The 24,101-nt window shown below is 54.4% G+C and overlaps 1 protein-coding gene across 1 annotated transcript in view; it reads left to right on the forward strand.

Annotated features, from left to right (window-relative positions):
- Positions 1-1,684: 1,684 nt before the first annotated feature.
- KCNK3 (potassium two pore domain channel subfamily K member 3) overlaps positions 1,685-24,101 on the forward strand; it is a 42,389-nt gene continuing 19,972 nt past the window's right edge. Inside the window, exon 1 of the mRNA XM_039463427.2 lies at positions 1,685-2,259. Coding sequence (XP_039319361.2) covers positions 1,977-2,259 — 283 coding nt within the window. The 5' untranslated portion in view covers positions 1,685-1,976. The remainder of the gene's footprint in view (positions 2,260-24,101) is intronic.

The raw sequence follows: 24,101 nt of genomic DNA on the forward strand, positions 1-24,101 counted from the left end.
AATATTATTATCCATTCTGCTTTACAAATTGAAAAATTAGAGACTGGGCATCATGGTAAAGAGCATGGGCTTAAGATGGATGCAGACAGACTGAAGCCTCTTCCCAGCTGAGTGAACTTCAGTGATTCTCTACATTGCCTTTAGCCTCAGTTTCCCCATCTATAAAATAGGCATGACCATATCTACCTTTCAGGGTTGAGATAAGGACTAGAAATGATGACTGCCTGACACACAGCAGATGCTTAATAAATACTTGTTGAAGGAAAGAATGAGTTGGCAGCACTTCTGGGGTGTCATTAAAGAAGGAGGGTAGTGTTCAGCAGTGACAGATCAGCCCAACCTGTGGGCAGATAGTGCTCCGGCTTCCGGCTGACTGCCTCCTGAGTCTGCTCGCAGACAGGGGCCTTGGTGTCTCTTCCACGTCTCTCTTCGTGGCCCATGCCAGGGTCCTGTGAAGGACTTTTTAACCCTCCTTGGCAGTGAGATTTGCATTCCAATCATTCTGCTCACTCAGCCCATCCAAGTCTGGAGTTATTTGGAGCTGGGCAAGGCCTGTGGGATCATCTGCTACGACACCTCGTTGAAGAGATAAGGAAACGAGGCTCTGGGAGGGGCAGTGATGTCTGAGTTTCTGCTGCTCTTCTCACCTCACACGATAGCCACCATGTTGACAAATGAAGAAACTGAGGCATGGGGAACCCCCTCCTGCCCCAGTTCCCCCCAGTCTGCCACTGAGCCTCCTGCTGTGGGCCCCACCTGCTCAGTTCCAGCTAGATCCCAGTTCTGCTGGGATGCTTCAAGGTGGTGGCAGGTGCTATCTCTGACAGCCCAACCTAAGCCCAGCCTGGTGCATGGGTGCAGGACAGGAGCCATGGGAGTCGGGACAGCCTGGAAGCCCCTGGGAGCAAAGCAGGAGGCCTAGACTCCCAGCCTGTGCCTTCTCAGCCAGTTCCAAGAGCTGTGCTGACCTGGCGAGGCCCACATTGCCTGAGGACAGGGCTTTCCCTTGGGTGTCAGCTCATGTGTGCCCAGGTCCACAGCTGGGCCCTGCCTGCTTCCAAGACAGCCAGAACCTGGCCCAAGGGAGGAATGAGTGTGGCCTGGGAGGAAGGAACACTTGGCTGAGTCCCAGTGCTGTCACGAACGCACACTGCGTGCCCATGCGTGTCACTTGACCTCTCTGGGCCTCCGTTTCCTCATCCATAGGATCAGGGCAGGACAGCGAGGCCCCAGGTGCCTCCAGGCTGCAGTATGCTGTGATGAGGGTGGTGGGTGGGTGGGGAAGGGATCGCTCTGCCTTCCTTGCCTGTCTGTTTCTGTGTCATTAGTTTATCTTCAGCAATCCAGGCCTCTCTGTCTCAGTCTGTTGCTCTCTCTGTTTCCATCTTTTGCTCTGTATTTTTCTGCCCGCCTCTCTTCTTTTTCTGTCTGAGTACACCTCTGATTTTATCTCCTCCTCTGTCACACAGCCCCCTCCCTCAGTCCTACACTGCCTTTCTCCCGTCCTCCGTAGTTATCAGCGTTTCGCTGTCTAGTTTTCTCTGTCTCTTGGGCTGGCTCGCTCGCGCTCTCGCTCGCTCGCTCTCTCTCTCTCTCTCTCTCTCTCTCTCTCTCTCTCTCTCTGTCCTGCCCGGGCTCTCCCGCGGCCGCCCCTCCCGTCCCCTCCGCCAGTCCCCCTCCTCCCTCCTCGGCGCGTCTCCCAGTCCTTATTTGGCTGGGCGGGAGGGCTGGCGGGAGGAGGCGGCCTGCGGGCGGGGGGCGGGGGGCGGGCGCGGGGCCGGGCGGAGGAGGTTGGTGGGTGGTGCTGAAGGGACAGCTCCGCGGCGGCGGCAGTGGCGGCGGCGGCCCCGGGCGCTGAGCGGGTGCCCGGCGCGGAGAGCTGCGAGCGCAGCCATGCCCCAGGCCGCCTCCGGGGCAGCAGCAGCGGCGGCCGGGGCCGGGGGCGCCGGGGGGCCGGCGGCGGCCCGGGCGGGACGATGAAGCGGCAGAACGTGCGCACGCTGGCGCTCATCGTGTGCACCTTCACCTACCTGCTGGTGGGCGCCGCGGTCTTCGACGCGCTGGAGTCGGAGCCCGAGCTGATCGAGCGGCAGCGGCTGGAGCTGCGGCAGCAGGAGCTGCGGGAGCGCTACAACCTCAGCCAGGGCGGCTACGAGGAGCTGGAGCGCGTCGTGCTGCGCCTCAAGCCGCACAAGGCCGGCGTGCAGTGGCGCTTCGCCGGCTCCTTCTACTTCGCCATCACCGTCATCACCACCATCGGTAACCGCTCGCCGGGCGCGGTGCGGGGGGTGGGAACCCGGGGCTGGGGGCGGGAACCCGGGGCTGGGCGCGGGGCTCCCAGGTTCGTCCCGGGCGGGCTGGGGCTGGGGGCGGATGTTCCCCCGTGCGGGACTGGGCGCCGAACCCCGCGCTCGCAGAAACCCGAGTTCAGCCTGGCGCGTCTGCTCCGCGGGGGACGGGACTCGGGGAGGCGTCGATTCCTGGCTCCGGACCTGACTATCCGGCCGGGCCAGCCCTAACTTGGCCCTGCCAGGTTGCGGAGGCCCCCCAGGGACTCCAGAGTGTGTGAGAGGGGCAGGGACAGCGGCGGAGGCTCGGGCGGGAGGGGTGTGGCCGGGCCAGGCCCTGGAGCAGGGCGCTGAGTGTGAGCGGCGGGAGCGCGCCACTGCTCCGTGTCCCTGCGGATCGGCTTCCACAGCCTAGCGGGTCTACACCTGCTGGACTCCGGGGAGGCATGAGGATGCCGGAATGCGGCACTTCAGGGCACTCGGGGCCACCCTCTAACGGCGGCTGCGAGTGTGCGTGTGTCTGCGTGTTCCAGCTCCTGGAGTTTGCTCGCCACCAGTCAGTGCCTGTGATTTTCTCAGGGCGGCGGAACTGGTGCGGGAAGCCAGATCTGGCCTTGTCAGCCTTCTTCTCTGCTGTCCCAGCAAAACAATCCCCTCACAGGCATGACCCCAGTTCTCCCCTCCAAGCCAGGGCGGATCACCATGTAGGAGGCCACAGGTATACCCAGACTATCCACAACACAGTCACAGGCACACATGCACACAGGTACACACAGGCACTCACAGGGCACACCGGGTAGGCACACACACACACACACAAACAGAGAGAAAGAGACAGAGAGAGACAGAGAGAGAGAGAGAGAGAGAGAGAGAGAGAGAGAGAGAGAGAGAGCGCACAAACGATGTTCAGGAAAGTGATCTCTAGCCAGGCCCTTGGTGGTGCTATTCGAAACTGTCCAGACAGGAGTAACACCTCACCCGTCCCCAGTACCCTATGATTCCGGCTCAGCTCCATCACCACTGTGCTATATGACCTTGGGCAAGTCCCTTCCCCCACCTGGGTCTCAGGCTCACCTCCAGACAAGGAGGGTTGGCCAAAATGATCCCAAGAGCTCCTCCCCAGCCCCGACGTGCTTGGATTCTGAGATGAAACCCACCTTCCCCCAAAGCCCATTGAGATGCCTCCAGAGTAGTTTCCTCTGTCTTTCTCGTTCCCTCTCCTCTCCCTAGCCCCCTTCCCTGCCTTGGCCAGGCTCCCAGGGGCTCACTGCCAGTTAGCAAAGCCCATGAAGATGGCATTGTTTTCCTCGGGGTCAACAGGAGCTGAGGGAGTAAAAGGCAGGACTGGACCCTGTCCCTGCAGTCTATCCACTGCAGGACACTGTTCCAAGAATCTACTGCTCCCTGGGGACCATGGGGAGCTATGCTGTGTCGTTTCTGGATTCTTCTCTTAGAAGAGGGAGGAAAGGACCCTCGGAGTGGATGTGGCCCAGCTGGGGCACCTCTGGGTCCTGCTGACCCTGTGAGTTTAGTGTAGGATGATCAGACTTAGGCCTGCCCAAAGAGGAGCCCGCTTCCTGAAAAAGACCAGCCCAGGTTTGGTCTGCAGTCTCCTCCCCTCTCACACCCTGCTACCACTTGCCAGGGTTTCAGTAGCTGTTTCGCTGTCTGGAGAATCAGACAAATCAGACTGAGCATCCTCGGACCCTCCCTATCCTTCTTTTCCACATATCAAGCCTTCATGTGTGTGTCCGCTTTCCTTCTCAGGCCCATGGTCCCCAGCTCCACAGTAACCTCCCAGCTGACCTCCCTGCCTACCACCCAACAAGGCATACTCCCCTGGACAATGTTGCCAGAAAGAAAATCTCACCTGTCACCAAACCGATTCCCTTCTTGGAAACCCTCAGGGCTCTCCACTGCCCCTAGAATCTGGTCTATGCTCCTCTCGAATTTTGAGGATCTCCATATCTGGCTCCAGCCTCCATGTCTGAATTCATTTCTCACTTCTTACATGATCCCTCTCAACAGCTGCCAGCCTGTCCTCTGAGAATACCATAAGTATACCTGTCTGTCACGCTTTTTTCTCTGTCCTTTTTCTTTTCTTTTCCTTTCTTTTCTTCTTTCTTTCTTTGAGAGACAGGGTCTTACTCTGTCTCACCCAGGCTGGAGTGCAGTGGTGTAATCATAGTTCAGTACAACTTCAAATCCCTGGGCTCAAGCGATCTCACCACGGCCTTCCAAAGTGCAGGGATTACAGGTGTGAGCTACTGCGCCCGGCTCTAACTTCCGTGTATCTTGTCCATGCTAAACTTCCAGGTCCAGCTCAAATTCCCCCTCCTGCTCAAAGCCTCCCAGGCCACTGCTCTGCACAATTGCAGGTCTCACTGTCAGGATGATCTGGTGACACACTGTGGGCTCTTCTGAGTGGTTATTTACATTACAGGGGAAGTGTTTTGTCTCTTTGGACACACTGTACTTAACCTCCACATGCGCAGGACCCTGCAGTTCCTATCTTTGTGCTCCAAGTGCCAGCATTGTACCCAGAGGCTGTGAGCACATGCAGAATGCTATTGATGGGTTTAACGTGTGCAGAAATGAAAGGGCAGCTTCCTTCCCTTCATCCCTGCTGTTTCCCAAAGTGCTTGCAGTCCTCAACAAGAGAGATGCTAAAAGCTATGGGGGGAGAGGCAGACAGAGTGCGGTTCTGGTGATTATTTATTTATAATGTGCTGGGCAAGAGGAAAGACAACATCAGACCACCACCCTGGTTCTGTGGGGGCCCCAGCCTAGCACTGCTCCTTCCCTGCCCCACCCAGCCATCCTAGCTTTCTGTTACCTTCCACTGCTGTTATGCCACCTTGCTGGAAGCTGTCCAAAGGGGCTCTGCTCTTAGAAAAACCTAACTGGACTGTGATTAGATGGGTGGAAGGGGCCCTAGGTTAGGCTGATTCTAGCCCCAAACCCAAGGGTAACAGCCCGTGTTCACCTGACCCCTCTGAAAACATGAATGCATCTCCTTCTGAGATACCAGGCGTCCCGTCAGGATTGAATAATGACAGCACCTCCCATCATTTGGTACCTTAGTGATCACAATGCATTTGCATCTCATGCCATGATTCTCAGTCTTCACCACCTGGTGAAGTTGCTGGGCAGGTATTGTTGGCTCTGCTGCGTGGATGAAGGTGTGAAGGCTCAGGGAGGGGAAGCAGCTCCCCCAGAGTCACCCAGCTGGTGAACAGCAGAGCCAGAGTGGGAAGCTGGGTCTTCTGACTCCAAGCCCAGTGCTCTTTCCCTGCTGGTCTCTTGGCTGCTTCCTTTCCCTCCATATGCTGTGAAGCTCAGACCCAGCCAGGCCTGACACAGCCAAACTGTGCTCAGTGATGCCAGCTCATAGGGCACTCATGGGCAGCCCTGATTGGCTGGAGGTCGGCAGGGTCTGACTTAGTCATTCACCTGGTTAGTCACAGTCTCCACTGGCTGGAAGTATTCCTCTAGCTCCCTCTCCCTGGTCTCCCAGCCAGGATACTCTTCCTTCGCTGGTGCCCTAAGTTCGCCCAACACTAATTGAAAGTGATTTCTTGGGAAGCTTTAACCTCTTTAGCTGTTGAGTCATTAAACTCCTCCAGGGCCCCAGCCCCATCTATTCACAGCTCAGAGGCTGTCAGAGCAGGAAGGGCTTCAGAGATCAGCTGGTACCAGCCCCTGCTCTTACAGATAAGGAGCCAGAGAAGTGACAGAAATCACACAGAGGGTAGCAAAAACCTGACCCCCAGTCCCCCACTCCCAGCTTCTTCAGGATATTTATGTATTATTTTTATTAACAACAGCAGCAGCAACAACAATAACAATGGCAACCACCATTTATTATTTACTGTGTGGCAGGCTCTATACTAGACGCTTCATTTGTATTCCCATTTAATTCGCTCACCAACATCTCTAGATGGGCATTATTACCCCCATTTTTTAGCTGAGGAATCTAAGGCTCTAAGGGTAGATGACTCACCTACGGCCTCAGAGCCAGGGTGGATCACCATGTAGGAGGCCACAGGTACACCCAGACTATCCACAACACAGTCATAGGCACACATGCACACAGGTACACAGACAGGCATTCACAGGGCACACCGGGTGGGCGCACACACACACAGAGAAAGAGACAGAGAGAGAGAGAGAGAAAGAGAGCGCACAAACGATGTCCAGGAAAGGAGTCTCTAGCCAGGCCCTTGGTGGTGCTATTCGAAACTGTCCAGACAGGAGTAACACCTCACCCGTCCCCAGTACCCTATGATTCCGGCTCAGCTCCATCACCACTGTGCTATATGACCTTGGGCAAGTCCCTTCCCCCACCTGGGTCTCAGGCTCACCTCCAGACAAGGAGGGTTGGCCAAAATGATCCCAAGAGCTCCTCCCCAGCCCCGACGTGCTTGGATTCTGAGATGAAACCCACCTTCCCCCAAAGCCCATTGAGATGCCTCCAGAGCAGTTTCCTCCATCTTTCCCATTTCTTCTCCTCTCCCTAGCCCCTTTCCCTGCCTTGGCCAGGCTCCCAGGGGCTCACTGCCACTTAGTGAAGCCCATGAAGATGGCATTGTTTTCCTCGGGGTCAACAGGAGCTGAGGGAGTAAAAGGCAGGACTGGACGCTGTCCCTGCAGTCTATCCACTGCAGGCGTTGGAATCACAGCACTTGCCCAGATTCGACTGCACCTCTCTGACTCTCATGCCCTGGATTTTTCACCAATTCTTTCTCCATTTTAAGAGCCCATTCCACACCGGGTGAGGTGGCTCACACCTGTAATCCCAGCACTTTGGGAGGCGGAAGTAGACAGATCACTTGAGGCCAGGAGGCAAGATCAGCCTGGCCAACATGGCAAAACCCTGTCTCTACTGAAAATACAAAAATTAGCCAGTCATGGTGGTTCATGCCTATAGTCCCAGCTACTCAGGAGGCTGAGGCATGAGAATCACTTGAACCCAGGAGGAAGAGGCTGCAGTGAGCAGAGATTGCACCACTGCACTCTAGCCTAGGGCACCTAGAAGCCAAGGCTTGCCTTTACCGCGGCAAAGTCCTCCCCGGAAGCAGGGGGCCTCTTGTTCCAGCACACTCCAGTCAAGCCTGCTGCTCCCTGCACGCTGGCCCCTGATCAAACCAGCTGACTCGTCACAGCTGTGCCCAGAACCTGCCATGGGCACCTGCCACAGGTTCACAGGTGCCCATTCTCCCACTGCATGTCCTGGGAATCCTTTTGGCTCTAAGGCAACAAGAAAGAGACCAGGTAATTGATTCACTGATGGAGCTGGGGCAGAAACCCTCTTTCCCCAGCTTCCAGCCTGTGCTCAGCTGAGCCTGAAAACCCTTAGACTGTCAATTCAAGCAGGCAATTCATGAGGAAACCTATACTTTTTACATGTTTTCAAGAAGGGAAGTACAGATGTGATCTGCCACCTCCAAAATCCCAGAAGTCCTAAAATAAGAGCGAGAGGAGACATTAGCAATCTTCCAAAGACCCAGAGAGGTGAGCGGCTTGTCCACACTCACACAGGGAGTTGAGAGTATGACCCTGATTAGAAGCCAGGCCTTCCGGTGCCCACACTCTCCATCCTCCAGTCTGTTGCCCATGCCCCACCCTCTCTCCCAGCACTCAGGCTTCTGGCAGCTTATCACTCCACTGTTCAAGACCTCTTTCGACTTTCCACGGTAAAGGAAGGGCAGCCCAGCCTAGAAAAGTCCTGGCACCCACCTCAGTCAGCATTTCCTTCCTGCCCACAGGCTAGCCCTTCTGCTTCCAGCCCCAATTTCTGCAGACAGGTGGAGGAGCGTAGGCACTGACTTGGAAGCCGGAGTGCCTGGGTGAATCTCGATCCACCCTACCCCCCACTCCCAACCCCCACTAGCTGTGTGTCCTTGGACATGTTATCTAATCTCTCTGAGCTTTGTTCTGTCATTTGCAAAATGAGGATGATAATATCTGCCTGCCAGGATTAAATGGGATCATGAAAAGAAAGTGCCTGCTATGGAGAAGGCACTTAATAATCTACCATTATTATTGTTATTAATACTATTGTTTGTGTATTATTACTTGACGTACCAAAGAACTGTTCTGTCTCCCAAGGGTTGTCATGACCACGGCTACCTCCATTGCTTCCTAACAGGTGGGGACTCTGGGGTTAGGGGCCAGGAGACTGCCACATCCCTTCCCCTTATCTTCCCAATCCCACTACCCACCCCTCGTTTTCCACTCCCAAGCCATGCCTGGAGTCTCCCTAACTTGTCAGGCTCCTACCCCTCCTCTGAGCAGGCAGACCCTGCAGAAAGCTAGCCAGGGGTCGGGCACAGTGGCTCACACCTGTAATCCCAGCACTTTGGGAGGCCAAGGTGGGCAGATTGCCCGAGGTCAGGAGTTTGACCAGCCTGGCTAACATGGTGAAACGCTGTCTCTACTAAAAATACAAAAATTAACTGGGCATGGTGGCACACATCTGTGATCCCAGCTACTCATGTGGCTGAGGCAGGAGAATCACTTGAATCTGGGAGGTGGAGGTTGCAGTGAGCTGAGATAGTGCCACTGCACTCCAGCCTGGACGACAGAGCGAGACTCTCTCAAAAAAAAAAAAAAAAAAAAAGAAAGAAAGGAAAAAAAGAAAGCTGGCCAAGGAGAGAGGTACACACTGGTAGGAGAACCTACAGAGTGTGTTTGGCCAGAGATCTTTCTGATTCTGCCAGTGCTCCTGTCTGCAGGTCCCATTTCCACCATCACCATTAGGGTCTGGAGGCACAGAGAGAGTGGGGGTGAGAACAGGATAAAAATAGAACACACACGCCTGGCCACAGTGGGGACAGGACAAACACAATAAGTATTTTCAAAGCAAACATAAACAAGCACAGATGAATGTAGTGCAAATCACCACTATAAACAGCTTTCAGCTGGCTGCACAAACGGTGAATCTGTGAGTTGATTTTGTAATAAAAAAAAAATGTAGAAATGATTTCCCTGCAATCAGCCAGCAGCAAGTGGAGAGACCAAGCTCTAACTGAGACCACAGTGGGTCCAGGCTAAGCTGAGCGGAGACCCAGGACGGGCACTCCCTCCTCCACTCCTGCTCCACCTTGGACACAGGGAACAGACAAGTGTCTATAACAGGCCAGGTGCTGTCCACATGTCCTGTCACCAGCATCCCCACACCACTCCAGGAAGGCCGGCAGTGCCATCCTGCACAGTCAAGGAAAAGGACCCTCAGCGAGGGTCAGAAACCTGAGCAGGACCCTGCAAATATAAGACGACAGCTCCAGGACTTGCACCCAGGTCTTCAGGGAGTATTTCTTCATGGAGTCATGCAACCCCCACTCCCCACGGAGCCTCTGTGATTCCTTCTGTGTGAATGCAGCTAGAATGGCAGATGGGTACCAGGGTCTATGCAGGGTGCTCAGTTGTGGGCTCAGCTTCAGGGTCTCTTGCCCTCAGAACTATGGATAGAGCATTTAGCCCAAAGACAGAACAGAATTTTAGCTCCAATTCTTTCAGATCACAGTGTGGAGACTAAAATCCAGGCTGGAGAAGGGGCCTGCTAAAGGTCATGCTTACAGCTCTCATCAGAGCTGGGCTTAGAGCCCTGTTTCCTGACTCCTCCACCAGCCTCTGTCTTCAGAGAGCCACATGACAAATGTCTTTCATGGCAGCACAGAGAGCAGTCGACCGTCCAGCTAATGCCACTGCCTCCCTGTCTGTCTACACTCTCTCATTGTCCAGAAACTGCCCACGCTACAGCAGCTCCCATGTGGCTCCCAGAGACCTGCCCCTCAGCTGGGGCCAGTATCCCCAAGCTACTGCCACAAGTCACACCTTCACTTTCCCATTTGCTAGAGCCAGCCTCAACTGCTGCCTGGAGCCGCAGCTCCAGTTCTCCTGGGCTGGGGGCCTCTCTGGCTGGGCCTGACATCCCATCCTCATCCTTCACAAAAGCAAGTTCCTTACTACCCCTGCTTCCTCCAGCAACACAGCACAGATCCCTTAGTGAAGGGAGCACATGGCTGCCAGGAATGTGGGGAAGGAGGCTGGCTTTGGTGCTAGAGAGGTCTTAGACAAATCGTTTCCTGCTGCTGCTGCTGCTGCTGCTGCTGTTGTTTCTGCTTCTTCTTCTTCATCATCATCATCACCCATCACCATCATCATCACCATCACCATCACCATCATCATCACCATCACCATCACCATCACCATCATCATCACCATCACCATCATCACTATCATCATTATCACCATCACCATCATCACCATCACCATCATCACCATCACCATCACCATCATCACCATCACCATCATCATTATCATCATTATCACCATCACCATCATCACCATCACCATCACCATCACCATCATCACTATCATCATCATCATCATCATCATCATTCCCATCATTCCCATCATCATCATCCTTCTCTCTCTCTCTCTGTCTCTCTCTCTCTCTCTGTCTCTCTCTCTCTCTCTCTCTCTCTCTCTGGTGTCTCTGCGATCACTGAAGAAACAGACACTTCCCTGATGTACTTCAGTCCTCCCATCTGTATAGAGGAGACAGTCCGCAGAGGGAACTGAGGAAGCCAGCTCAGCAATGCAGAGTTCTACTTCACACACTATAATGTACAGGGAATAACCTGATTGATTTGGTGTAAATGCAGGTTCTGAATGAGCAGATCCGGGGCAGAGCCTGAGATTCCGCATTTCTAAAAAGCCCCCAAGTGACACTGACACTGTGGATCGGATCCATGGTCCACATTTTGAGTAGCAAGGATCTAAGGAACCTAGAGGCCTGACTTCTGGAAATAGCCATGAGGTGTGGACCATGGTTTTAAGAAAAAAACGTTTACAGCTGGAAAAGCCCTTGGGAATCTGGCAGTAAAATGTCAGAGCTGAGGGTCCAGGAGCTGTGGCTTCTTCCCTGAGGCTGGAGCAATGCTGTGTCTTGCCCCATAGGAACCAGCCACAGGGCCTGGGTGGAGCCACGTGCTGTGGCTCACACCATGGGATAAAAGAAAGGGAAGTAGAGAGGGTGGATGGAAAAAGGGAAGGGAGAAGTGGAGAAGGGCTTTCCCCATGAGGAAGCTGGGGAGCAGGAGACCACTGGTCCTCAGCTGTTGCCATTCCCCCCACCCTCCGTCTGCTCGGAAAGCGTCTTAGATCAATGGAAGAACCGGCACCCCAGAGATTAAACATCAAAGTGGGGAACTGGCTCCTCCCCCATCCCATCAGCCTGTCTTAGTCTGGGCTGCTATCATAAATTACTGTAGACTGGGGGGCGTGAACTACACACATTTTTAAAAAAAACTTTTATTTTGCCGGGTGTGGTGGCTCTCACCGGTGATCCTAACACTTTGGGAGGCCAAGGCAGGAGGATCACTTGAGGTCAAAAGTCTGAGACCATCCTGGCCAACTTGGTGAAACCTGTCTCTACTAAAAATACAAAAATTAGCTGGGCGTGGTGGTACACACCTGTAATCCTAGCTATTCAGGGGCTGAGGCAGGAGAATCACTTGAACCTGGAAGGCAGAGGTTGTAGTGAGCTGAGAAAGCACCATCTCACTCCAGCCTGGGCAACAGAGAAAGACCCTTTCTCAATCAATCAATCAATCAATAAAAACGTTTATTTTAAGTTCAGGAATACACATGCAGGTTTGTTATACAGTTAAACCTGTGACATGGGGGTTTGTCATACAGATTAATTTCATCACCAGGAATTAAGCCCATTAGTTATTTTTCCTGATCCTCTCCCTCCTCCCACCATCCACCCTCTAGTGGGCCCCAGTGTGTGCGGATCCAGTGTCTGGTGAGAGTTGGTGTCCTGGCTTACAGATAGCCATCTTCTTACTGTGTCCTCACATCCTCACATGACAGAGAGAGAGAAAGAGAGAGAGAGAGAGAGACAGAGAGAGAGAGAGAGAGAACGCTACCAGGCACTCACCCTGCTGCAGCCTACAGTGTGGAATGCAGATGGTAGCACAGACCTGTTTTCTTCTGGAACCCTCCGGCCACGTGTGTATGCAAACTTTAAGAGGGACATCAACAACTAGGGGACTGTCAGAGGAGGGGAGCAGCAGGTCAAATGAGGGACACTTGGTGAGGCGGGCATGGACAGCATGAGTACCAACTTCAAATATCTGCTGGGCTATTGTGAGGTGAAAGGACCAACCTGGTTCTGAGTGTGTCCGAGGGGTTGAAGTAGCACCAGTGGGGTAAAGTTCATAGAAAGACTTGATTTAGTTCACTGTAAAACAGAACTTGTTAAAATCAAAGCTGACCCAAGATGAATTACACTACCTCAAGAGTTAGTGAGCTTCCCATCACAGGAAGCATACAGGTAGACACTTGGATGGATGTACTGCAAAGGCCATTGTATTAGCCAGGCTTCCACCAGAGAAGCAGAACCAATAGCCGATGTGTATTGAGATGTATTGTAAGGAATCAGCATATAGGCTGGTAGCAGACGGCTTGGCAAGTTTGAGATCCATCGGGCAGGCCATCAAGAAGGGCAGGCCGGGTCAGGTGTGGTGGCTCTGGCCCTAGCATTTTGTCTGTAGCCCTAGCACTTTGGGAGGCCGAGGCAGGTGGATTACCTGAGGTTGGGAGTTTGAGTACCGCCTGGCCAATGTGGTGAAACCCCACCTCTACTAAAAACACAAAAATTAGCCAAGTGTGGTGGTGAACGCCTGTGACCCCAGCTACTTGGGAAGCTAAGGCAGGAGAATTGTTTGAACCTGGGAGGCAGAGGTTGCAGTGAGCTAAAATTGCACCACTGCACTCCAGCCTGGATGACAGAGTGTTTCTTGTCTCAAAAAAAAAAAAAAAAGGCTGGCCAAAGCCCTCTTCAGTATGTGCTAACGCTACTATCCACAGCTTCTTCTTCAAGGGAGCTTCAGCTCTACTCTTAAGGTTTTCAACTGATTAGTATTAGGCCCACCCAGAATACCTAGGATTATCTCCCAAACTTAAAGACAACTGATTATGGACTTTAATCACATCTACAGAATGTCTTCACAGCAACCCTAGGTTCCTGTTGGATTGAACAACTAGGGGCTTTAGCCTAGCCAAGATGACATGTCAAAAAGACCATCACACCACCCATATATCCCCCTAAGGGTCACAACAAATGGCATTTAAGAGTCTTCCCAACTCTGAGATGCTTTGATTTCTTGATCTTCAAAGGGACAGCAGCCTGGAGAGTTAGAGCACCCAGAGTGGGACTCAGGAGTGTCCTTGAGGCCCTCAGACCCCCTGGGGGGGGTCCGCTTCCAAATAGAATTGGCTTCAGCCTTCCTTTCAGTTCAGTTAAACAAAGATCATTTGAGATGTCCCGAGATCTGCATGCCAGGCACTATGTGAGGCATCAGGAGAACAGAAAACTAAGACCTAGAGCCTTCCCCAATGAGCCTTGGGTCTGAAAAGCACCTGTTGCATGGTGTGTACATGCTAAATCCAAGTGGAGTGACTCAGAGAGGGGTCTGAGAAGGTGTCCTGGGACACGCTTGAACTATGAGTGAGCACTTCAGGAGGTGAAGATCGGCAGCCAGAGCTTTCCAGGGTGAGCATGACACAGGCCAGGGCCTTGAGCATGCCCAAGGAAAAGTGCTCATGAGCAGACCCTGGAGGGCTCCGGACTCTGGTGGGTGGACTTGAGTGGACAAGCACTGAAGACAGATGTGACAGGCTCGATCTGTGTGCCCCTGCCTGGGTCCTTACCAGTGAATGCCCCATGATCCCAGTTGAAGCAGTGGGTATCCTGTGATTCCAATTGAACCCAAAGATAATAGTGACCTGAATCCTGATTGCCTCACTTGCTGCTCGCCCTGCTCACCCAGCAGCCCTCAGTCAGTCTCCAGGGAGTTTTTGACTCCCCCACTCCATTTCCTTTTCTGAGCCAAAGGTCCACTCTGGAGCTCAGACCAAGCACAGTTTCATTGACGGTTTGCAGGAGCACTGGGACCGCGCTGAGCTGAAGGTGATGCTGTCACCCAACGCTGAGTGCATCGCTTCTGCATGTAAAGCCCCAGGCCTCTGCTCTCAGACCCCTTTTCGCTCCCACACGCTCTCCCACAAGTCCACATTTCTGGATCCTAAGCGTATCCTCCTTGATTTCTGCTCCGGGCTCCAAAGCTTGGCATGGACTCAGTGTCCCTCATCAGGAATGCGCAGGGCCTCTCCTAACCACAGCTCCAATTCAGAAATAACCATCTTGGAAACATCCTGAGAGTCGCATTCCAGCCTGCCAGTCATAGGACCATGTGAGGGGCTTTCTCCAAGGAAGCGAACTGTCAGGGCCCAGTGGCGCAGCCTGGAGAGCTCAGCATAGGCACTCAGACAGGGGCGGCCACTCCTCCAAGACGAGGTCTGGTCCCCCTGCCCAGGCAGAGGACCTTCCCTGGGGCTTTGGGGGCAGGCACGGTAGAGACAATTCCAGGCAGAGCGAGCCTCCCCAATCAATGTAACAGATGGATCTGCCCTGGGCTGTTCCACACAGATCAGTGGAGCAGCCACTCCTCAGGGATCCTGCCTCAGTTTCCACAGTCATGAACTAAGGCTGGCATTCACTGAGAGGTCACTCCGGGCTGAGCCCTTTATAGACATTACCTCATTCCAATCCTCACAGCTGCCCTAGGAGGGAGACACAATTTTTTCTTTTCCTTTTTTCTTTTTTTCTTTTCGAGGCAGGGTCTCACTGTGTCTCCCAGGCTGGAGTGCAGCCACGATCATGGATCACTGGCAGCCTCGACCTCCCTGGCTCAAATGATCCTCCCACCTCAGCCTCCCAAGTAGTTGGGACTACAGGCATATGCCACCACACCCAGCCAATTTTTAAATTTTAAGTATTTAACGCCCTCTTTATGTTGTCCAAGCTGGTCTCAAATTCCTGGGCTCAAGCAATCCTCCTATCTTGGCCTCCAAAAGTTCTGGGATTACAGGTATGAGCCACTGCATGTGGCCTGGAGGCAGTATTATAATCCCCATTTTACAGATGAGAACACTGAGGCTCACAGGGCCAGAGGATGTGTCCAAAGTCATGCAGCTGGCAGGTGGCAGAGCAGGGACACGTTAAGCACTCGGTCATTGAGTGTCTCTTCTGAGCCTCATCTCAACCCCAAGGTGTAGGCATCATTACTCCTACTTTGCCAACAAAGAAACTGGACTTGAGCGATAAGGTCACTTCCTGCAATTGAGGGCCAGAGAATGCAGGAGTCAGAGTCCAGCCCAGACTTCCCAACCTTAACACCAAGCTTCTCCCCAACCCACCCCCAACCACAAGTGCCCTTGCCCCCGTGACAGTGACAGAAAATAGGTCATTCCTGTGGTACGGATGTTAGAGATGTCACGGAGGGTTTTGTTGGCCTATGAAGGGCAAAAAGGCAGTGTCAGGGGCAGGGGCAGTTGTCACAGAATGGCCTTGGTTTCCCAGGCTTCGTCCACACCATCCCACTGAATAGGGTGAGAATCTGAGACTAGAATGGGGACAGAGTGACAGTTCTTAACAGTGGCCACTGGGTGGAGAGGGGGCCTTGTTGGGGGGACTTGGGCAACTCACCTGCTCCCTCGTACAGAGCTTGGGGGACAGGTCAGAGGGCCCTTGCGTGCTGAGTAGGGAGGTGGTGCTGGTAGCAGTGGTTGTTGGAGCCAGAGTCATGGGTGTGAGGACCCTGCCCATGGGAGCTGATTCATTAGGGCTGGGGTAAGCCCAGGAGGCTTCAAGTCTGAAGGACCCCTCAGGCAATTAGAATCTGAGCCTGGATTGGGGATGACGGAGAAGAGAATTTGTTGGAATCTTTATTCCATACTTAGGAGGCTGGGCCACTCACCAGCTGCTAGAATTTTCGTTCTGGCTGTCCTTGGTGTTTCAGAAACATGCAAAGGTGGCTGAGGAAGATCTTTGGTCATTCTCAAGCCAAAGCTCCTGGGGTGAGCCAGGTGGCCAAGACATCAGGAGTCAGTGGGTAGCCCTGGGAGAAGGTCATTTCCCCACCCCCTAGGGGAGAAGAAGACAGAGAGGGCCTCAGTAGGGGTCCCAGGGGCAGGCTGTGTCTTTCCTGTCATGGTATTAGCTCTCACTGCCTACTCTCAAACAACCCCAAGGAAGGGGGTCACCCCAGGGGAGGCCCCCTGCACTGGGAACAAATCCAGGGTTGCGGCCAGGCTGAGCCAATGTGGCCCCCCTTCAGTGTGACTCTGAGTCATGGATTTTCCACTGTGAGGGTCAGGCCGAGTAAGACCCTCCAGGGCTTCCTGGGGCTCTGGAGCAGGGGCCCCTCTTGTCCTTGGTCCACCAGGAGGGGCCAGAGAGAGAAAACCTGGAACCAAACTCAGTGGCAGCCCTCCTCTTGCAGGCCGTACCCAGCTCAGTGCCCCAAGTCCTGAGCACTCATCTGCCTGGGCTCCAAAGAGGCTCTGCTGTCCCTGCCTGCTCCCAGGGGATGGGCCAGTAGATTCTAGAGGCCGGCATCGTGTCCTTTCTCAGAGCTGTGACTGGGCCAAGGAAAGTAGGGATCCAGCCCCTGCCACTGCTCCTCTGCTCCCACCTGGCCATGAAACCTGCGGCGAGTCACACCTGCCCCTGACCTTGGCTGTGAGGGACTGGGCTGGTGGCACCTCATGCCCTTCCAGGTAGGGCTGTCTCTGTTGCACCTGCCCCGGCTTCCCCTCCAGCCTTCCTGAGAAGCATGCTACCCAGGATTACACTCCTGTCCCCGCTTCACCCCATGCTGTCCCAGCCCTGGAGGGACTTCCTCTGGGTTCAGTCCCAAGAATAGAGCTCTGTCGAGGACCTCCAAGTCACCCTTTCTGGAAAGAGAGCATTTTTTTAGTGTGGCCGAGGTCCCGCTTATCAGCCCAGCGAGTCCACTGCCCCAGCCCCTGGGGCTGCTGGAATGCAGGAGCCTCCCACACAGACAGGGTCGGCTGCTCATGGCTCCCACAGTAGTGCCTGGAATGGAGTGCGGGAGTGAGCGCTGGTGCTGAGGGCAGGCTGATCCCAGCCACTGCCTTCGGACAGGGAGTGGCCAGGAGCCAGGCTGCAGACACAGCTTTGTTGCACCGGAGCTGACCCAGGATGAGTGCCCTGGCGGCCAGTTTTGCCATCCGGGCCCTGGGCTTGGTCCAAGGCTCCCTGGGTCCCAGGAGCTGTGTTCTGCTCATGCATCAATCTTCAACATCTCACCTTGACTGGAAACCCGCTGGATCTCCTCTGGGCCAGGGCTTAGCCCTAGGGGTCCCCACTGTGGTTTGATCACTCAGAATGTTTATGGGGCAAGGTGCGATTCCCTGCTGCAGAGCCTCCACGGACATGTACTGAACCTTTGGCAGGGATGGGGTGAGTTCAGGGTGCTGCTGTTGGCCTGCCCCTGCAGAGAAGGGGCTCATGTGGACAGCAGAGAGCATTCCGGCAATTCCCGGAGTCCTGCAGATGCTTCAGATTCTTTGAGAACCACTGAGGCGGCCCAACTCTTCTCTCTTCCAGATGAGAGAATAAGACCCGAAGCAGGGCACAGGGGAGATGGGCAGCTGCGTGTCCCCGCTACACAGCAGTCCAGCGACAAAGCAGTCCTCAACTCAGGCTCCCGACTCTTTCCACTCCCCTCAGGCACGCACACAGTCATTCCCCCATTCACTCGGCCTCTCTGAGCATCTTCCCTGTGTCAGGCCCCACTCTGGGCCCCAGGGACTCCGCAGGGAAAAAAAGCAGCCCCTGTTCTCAGGGGGCCTTCATTTTAAAGGAAGTAGAGAGTCAACAAACTAAACTATGTTGTAAAAAATAAACAACATCATCTCAATGGTAATATGTGCCAGCGAGACGAGAAAGCCAGGGGATGAGAGAGACAGGGAAAGCTACCTTCCGGGAGGGGCCTCAAGAAGGCAGAGGTCGGGGAAGAGACTTCTGGGCAAGGGAAGAGCAGATGCAAAGGCCTCCAGTAGGCCAGTGCCGGGTGGAACCAGAGCAGCGTGCTTGCAGCATGCTGAGCGAACTGGGGAAAAGAGGCAGAAATCTGTAAGAGCTGGACCCTGCAGGGCCACGGAGACCATGGTCAACAGTTTGGATTTTTGGCTGGGCACAGTGGCTCACACCTGTAATCGCAGCACTTTGAGAGGCTGAGGCGGGAGGATCACCTGATGTCAGGAGTTCGAGACCAGCCTGGCTAATGTGATGAAACCCTGTGTCTACTAAAAGAAATACAAAAAAAAAAAAAAAAAAAAAAAAATTAGCTGGGCATGGTGGTGTGTGCCTGTAATCCTAGCTACTCAGGAGGCTGAGGCACAAGGATCTCTTGAACCTGGGAGGCGGAGGTTATAGTGAGCCGAGATTGTGCCATTGCACTCCAGCCTGGGCAGCAAGAGCAAAAACTCCATCTCAAAAATAAAAAAAAAAAATAAAAAGAAATGAGTTTGGATTTTTAGGTATGATAGAAGTCACTGGAAGGTTCTAAGTGGGTTGTCATGTGACATGACTTAAATTTTTACAAGATCACTCTGGCTGCTCTGCAGAGATCGGATGGTGGCAGTGCAAAGTGAAAGCAGGGACACCACCAGGCCACAGGTCACCAGGCTACCCACAAGTCAACCCCTCCAAAGAGAGGATGGCGGCAGACTGGACCAGGCTGATGGCAGTGGAGACAGAGCTTGTGGGTGGACTGAGCTATGTTTGAGAGGCAGGGGAGTTAGGACTTGCTGATGGGTAGGGTACATATGTTGAGGGAGAGGTCTGTAGGAGTCTGGGGAAGAGAACAATCGAGAATGATCCTCAGCCTTTGACCTGAGCAGCCAAGTGGAGGATGCACATTGACTAGATGGAAAAGAACATCCAGAAACTAGCAGGTTTGGTAGAGATTCCAGACTTCCGTTTTTGATACCAAGGTTAATTTTGAGATGCTCATTTCAAATCCAGGAAGCCAGTCAGACAGTTAAGTCTGCAGCTCGAGGGAGAAGTCAAAGCTGAGATATAAACTCAGGAGTTATCAGATAGAAATAATATTGAAAGTCATGAGCCAGATGAGATCAGCTGGGAAGGGGGTAGAGCTAGCAAGAAGAGCAGAGCGCCCAGCCCTTCCTCCAGTGCTAGGAGGTCAAGCAAGGAAGGGCACCTGCCAGGAGACAGATTGGAGACCTGGGCACTGTGGCAGCCCCAGGGGCTGAGGGAGTGTTTCTGGAGAGGGAAGAGTCAACCAAGCCAGCCACTGCTGGGAGATGAAATAGGATGAAAACCACCAGTAGATCTGCAGCATGGAGGTCACTGGAGACACTGGCCATGGAGACGGTGCAACATTCAACAGCTTGCTCCAGGAACGAGGGAAGGGGAGGGTGGTGGGAGCCCGCCCACAGTGGAACAGAGAGGCCAGATTTCAGGAGAGGCAGGAACAGAGCAGACCATACCGCCCGCAGGTCGCCCTATGTTCAGGCCTTTCTACAAATGCTTCCCACCCTCCCCCTGCAGAGACCCAAGGAGTTAGCCTTCTATCCCTCAAGCAAATGAGGCCTGAGGCCCAGCAAGGCGATGGGCCCAGGGCCACTGCCAGGAAGCTGAGTCCCAGCCAGTCTGACTCCAAAGCCCCTGCTCTTCCCCAGCAGCCCCTCGCCCCAGCTCCATCCGCCTCTTCCCCCACCGCTGCCTTCCACATTCCCTCCCACCTCATCCATCCTTGTCCCTTTGATCATTTCTGTCAGCTTCCAGCAGTCTTGGCCTCCGCCTCAGTCCTCCGGGAAAGCTCTGCTTTTTCTCTTTGATCCTGCGCGCCTGTCCTCTGCTGCGTCCTCAGCTGGGCCCCACGCCCCTCCCGCCCTGTCCCTGCAAGATGTTCCCGCACCCTCTGCCAAGGGTCAGGGCCTGAAGAGTAACCAAGAGCCTTGCAGGAAACCTGGGCCTGCAAGACAGGAGTGTGGTCCCCGCCCTCCAGCTGCTCTTTGGGAAACAGCCTGGGTTTCTCTGAGCCTGGCTGGGCAAGCGTGCAGTCTACCGAGGCCTCCAGACGCAGCCAGGAGCAAGCAGCCAGCAGGGCCATGCCTCCTTACCCTGAGGGGTCAAGAAGGGCCTTGGTGCTTCTCAAGAGAAGGGCACAGATGAAGAGCAGTGGCCCAGAGTCTCACTCTCTGCATATAAACAAGCATACAGGGAGTGAATAGGGAGTGGTAGCCAGCAGCTCCCTCCAGTGCCGGCTGCCACCACCACACAGGCTTCAGAGAAGAGGGGAGGGGCTCGGGACCTCAAAGTCCCTTTTGGAGCCAGGGTGACTCCAGTGGGAAGTCATGTTCGAGGCCCAGAGACAGGGTAGGGGAAGAGGGAAGCCCTGGCAGGACCTGGGGCCTGCCCAGCCTGGCTGCCCTACCCTGGTCTCTGAGATAAAGGAGGCTGTCTGGGAGGCCCGGAGCAGCCTCCAGCTCTGACCCTTGGGATCCTGAGGCCTTGTTAACCCCCAGCTGCTCTTGGAGGGGCTGGCAGCCGATTCCCAACTGGAAGGGATGAGTAGGGCAGAACCAACACGCAGACACCACGGGGGCCCAGCCACTCTCCCCAAAGCTTGACAGGGGGCTGCAGTGGCAATTAGCTCCCCGCATATCCCCAGGATTATTTTTGTCTCATTCTCCCCTGGTTTATTTTTAAAGTAACACTGGCACGTGGCTGCCTGGCTGCCCTTCCCTGGTGCCTGTGCCAATTTGCGCCAGGAATGGAGCAGGGCAAGATGTGCCCCCTCCCTCACGGTCCTGCCTGGAGTGCCGGAGCTACCCAGCCCCTCACTGGCTGGCTCCAGGGGGGTTCTTGCTGCACTGAAGCCCGGGGTCCAGCCTGGGGTGAGCAGGTAGGCCGGCAGCAGAAGACCCCTGGGGAAGACCCCTGGGAAATGCCCGCGTCTCCGTCATGCTGCTGAGACACGTGTTGTCTTGACCGAGTCCCCTCACCTGTCTCAGCATCGCCTCATTTCTCAGTGGGATGAGTGAAAGTGACATTGCCTTTCACACCGTCAAAACACTCTGAAGTGTGCAATAAACTGAATCGGTGCTCAGACATCAAGGAACAGCGTGATTAACTCCCATACAAGCATCCTGCCCCACGCTGTCCCACTAAGTCCCCTCCAAGGCACATCTTTCTCCCTAACAGAGTGACTCCCAGTCTGGAAGGCTCCTCTCCCACTTCTCCCTTTCCCACCTGCCCTGAGACCTGCCCTCCATATTTTCTGTCTGGCTGAACCCTAATCCAGGCTGCCTGGGGTGAAGGGAGCCAGTATAGGGGAGACAGTATAAGGGAGAGCCTAGCTCTGCATTTACTTGCTATGTGATCTTGAGCAATGACTTGACCTCTCTGTGGCTCCGTTCCTGCGTCTTCGAATGGGATAATAATAATATCTACTGATAGGGTCATTTGAAGATTATACAACGAACGTATATTAGCTGGCTTAGAGCAGTGCCTGGCACGTAGTAAGCGCTCTATAAATGTTAGCTAGTATTGTTTTGAATTGGAGAGGAGGATCAGTGACAGCAGTATTTAATCATTCGAACAAAGTCAATTGCAGGGAAAGCCAGCTTGCCCAGATTCCATATCGAGGCTAGAGGGAGGGGAGCAGGGGAGCACTGTAAGCAGCAGCTGGGGGGAGCTGGGTCCTGGGGACACTGCCTGGGTCCTGGGGAGGCTGCCCAGCTTGGAGCTCTTGGCACCATAAAAAGCAAGCTCAGGACACCAGTGCATAAACAGGCAGCCTCTATAGACCACAGGAGCCAGGACGTCACTCTCCTCTTACACACTATCCTGGCTGATCTCTTGCCGATTCTGTGCTGTGAACAGTGGGTGCAAACAGAGAAGCTGGAGGGCTTCAGGGTGGCCGAGGCCACAGGAGAGGCTGGAAAATCAGAGGTCAGAAGAGAGCAGCAAGCCTGGGGCGAGTCAGGTCTCAGAAACCGGCTGGGGTGGGCAGCTACTTCCCTGTCTTCATGTAAAGGGCAGTGTCCCTGAGGATGGGGACAGCTGTTTTCTGTCTCCACGGAGGACAGACTGAGTCAAGCAGCTGAAGCCTTGTTCACTTCATTCTGCAGAAAGAGCATTTCTGATACGATGCAGGGTTGAGAGTGTGTTTCTATGGAGAGTGGTAGAATCGTAGCCTCCCAGAAAAGTCTGTGTCCCCTTGGCTGGAGGGAAAGGGAGGCTGAATTCAGGGCCTTCTTTAGATTCCTAAGGGCCTGGTGTTTGTGGGAGCAGCAGGAGGAGTGGGAGGCCCAGAGGCCAGCTCCTGTGGGGTGCTCCCTCTCCTTTGTTGAGGTGAAGAAATCCCCCTTCCCTGGGTCTGTCCATCCTGTAACCTACCTGGATGGTAGCCCAGAGGCCACAGTGGGGGGAGAGGCTGGGTGTTGTACTGTGTGTGTGTATGTGTGTGTATGGGTGTGTAAGACCACACACACACATGTGAATGTTGGGGGTGGAGACCCCATGTCTGCAGGCTGGCTCTGAGGGAGAGAAGGTCCCCACAGCTGCCTCCAGGCTGAAGTCCCTGTTGCCTGGAGTCCCTCTCTTCCTGGGCACGCTGCCAACCTACACCATCTGAGCTCCTGAGCCCTGGGGAGGGTGCTGAGCCTAAGAAAAGCCTCCTTTCACATCTCCTGGCATCTGCTTCCAAATTCCCTGCCAGCCCAGCGCTGTCTGGGCCATGACCAGAAAGGAGAGTGAGGAACAGAAGATGGAGATGGGGCCACACACGTCCCAAGCTCCCTCTACCGCACCCAACCCATTCATCAAGACTAGCTGTTCATGCAGCTGCTAGTTTTCCACTGTGGGTACTGGGCAAGGCAGAGCAGCCAAATAAGGGCCATCTCCATGCAAAACCTAATACCTGGCAGACAGAGGTAAGGGCAGAAGAAGATGCCATTCCCCGGGGAGACAGCGGAGAGGAGGCAGCCCTGGGGTTTTCTGTGGAGCCCAGAAGAGATGAGGGAGAGAAGTCAGGCAGCAGCCACTCCATGTGGAAGTGCTCAGAGTGGAGGCAGAGACAGATGGGACCAGAAACGGTGAGGGAGTCAGGAGAGGGCAGGCCAGTAGGGCGGGATCAGGCAGAGGATGGAGAGTCCACTTGCTGGCCAGCAAACCCCAGACTGTATTGTGCGGACTCAGAGAACTAAAGAAGGTTTCTGAGCGGTGAACGACAACACAGAGCTGGTCTTAGAAACACACATGCGGGCTAGACACGGTGGCTCACGCCTGTAATCCCAGCACTTTGGGAGGCCGAGGTGGGCGGATCGCTTGACCTCAGGAGTTTGAGACCAGCCTGGCCAATATGGTGAAACCCCATCTCTGCTAATAATACAAAAATTAGCTGGACGTGGTGGCACGCCTGTAACCCCAGTTACTCGGGAGGCCGAGGCAGGAGAATTGCTTGAACCCAGCCTGGGCAACAGCGCAAAACTCCATCTCAAATAAAATAGAAAAAGAAAGAAACATGCATGTGTTAATAACGGCTCCTACTTTGCGAAACCCTTCACATGCCAGGCCTTGTACTGGACACTTTATTTTACATGCTGTCTTCTAACCCCAAGGTCACCTAGCCACCTAGCAAGAGCGAGGCAGTGTGGGTACGGAGAGAAGCAGCAGGCCTGGAAGCAAGAGACTGAGGTCCCAGGTCCAGCTCAGGAGTTCCAACTGTGGGTGACATACCCAATCTCTCCAGGCTTCGGTGTCCCCGACTGTCGAATGGACACCACCCTGCCCAGTGAGCCACAGGGATTCAACAAGAATGGGCCTGCACTGCTCACTATGCTGGGGACTCCTGGGACGCAGTGCTTGGGAACTGGGACCCTCTGTCTACAGTGGCT

Source organism: Saimiri boliviensis, chromosome 1, assembly GCF_048565385.1.
Source record: "Saimiri boliviensis isolate mSaiBol1 chromosome 1, mSaiBol1.pri, whole genome shotgun sequence".
NCBI lineage: Eukaryota > Metazoa > Chordata > Mammalia > Primates > Cebidae > Saimiri > Saimiri boliviensis.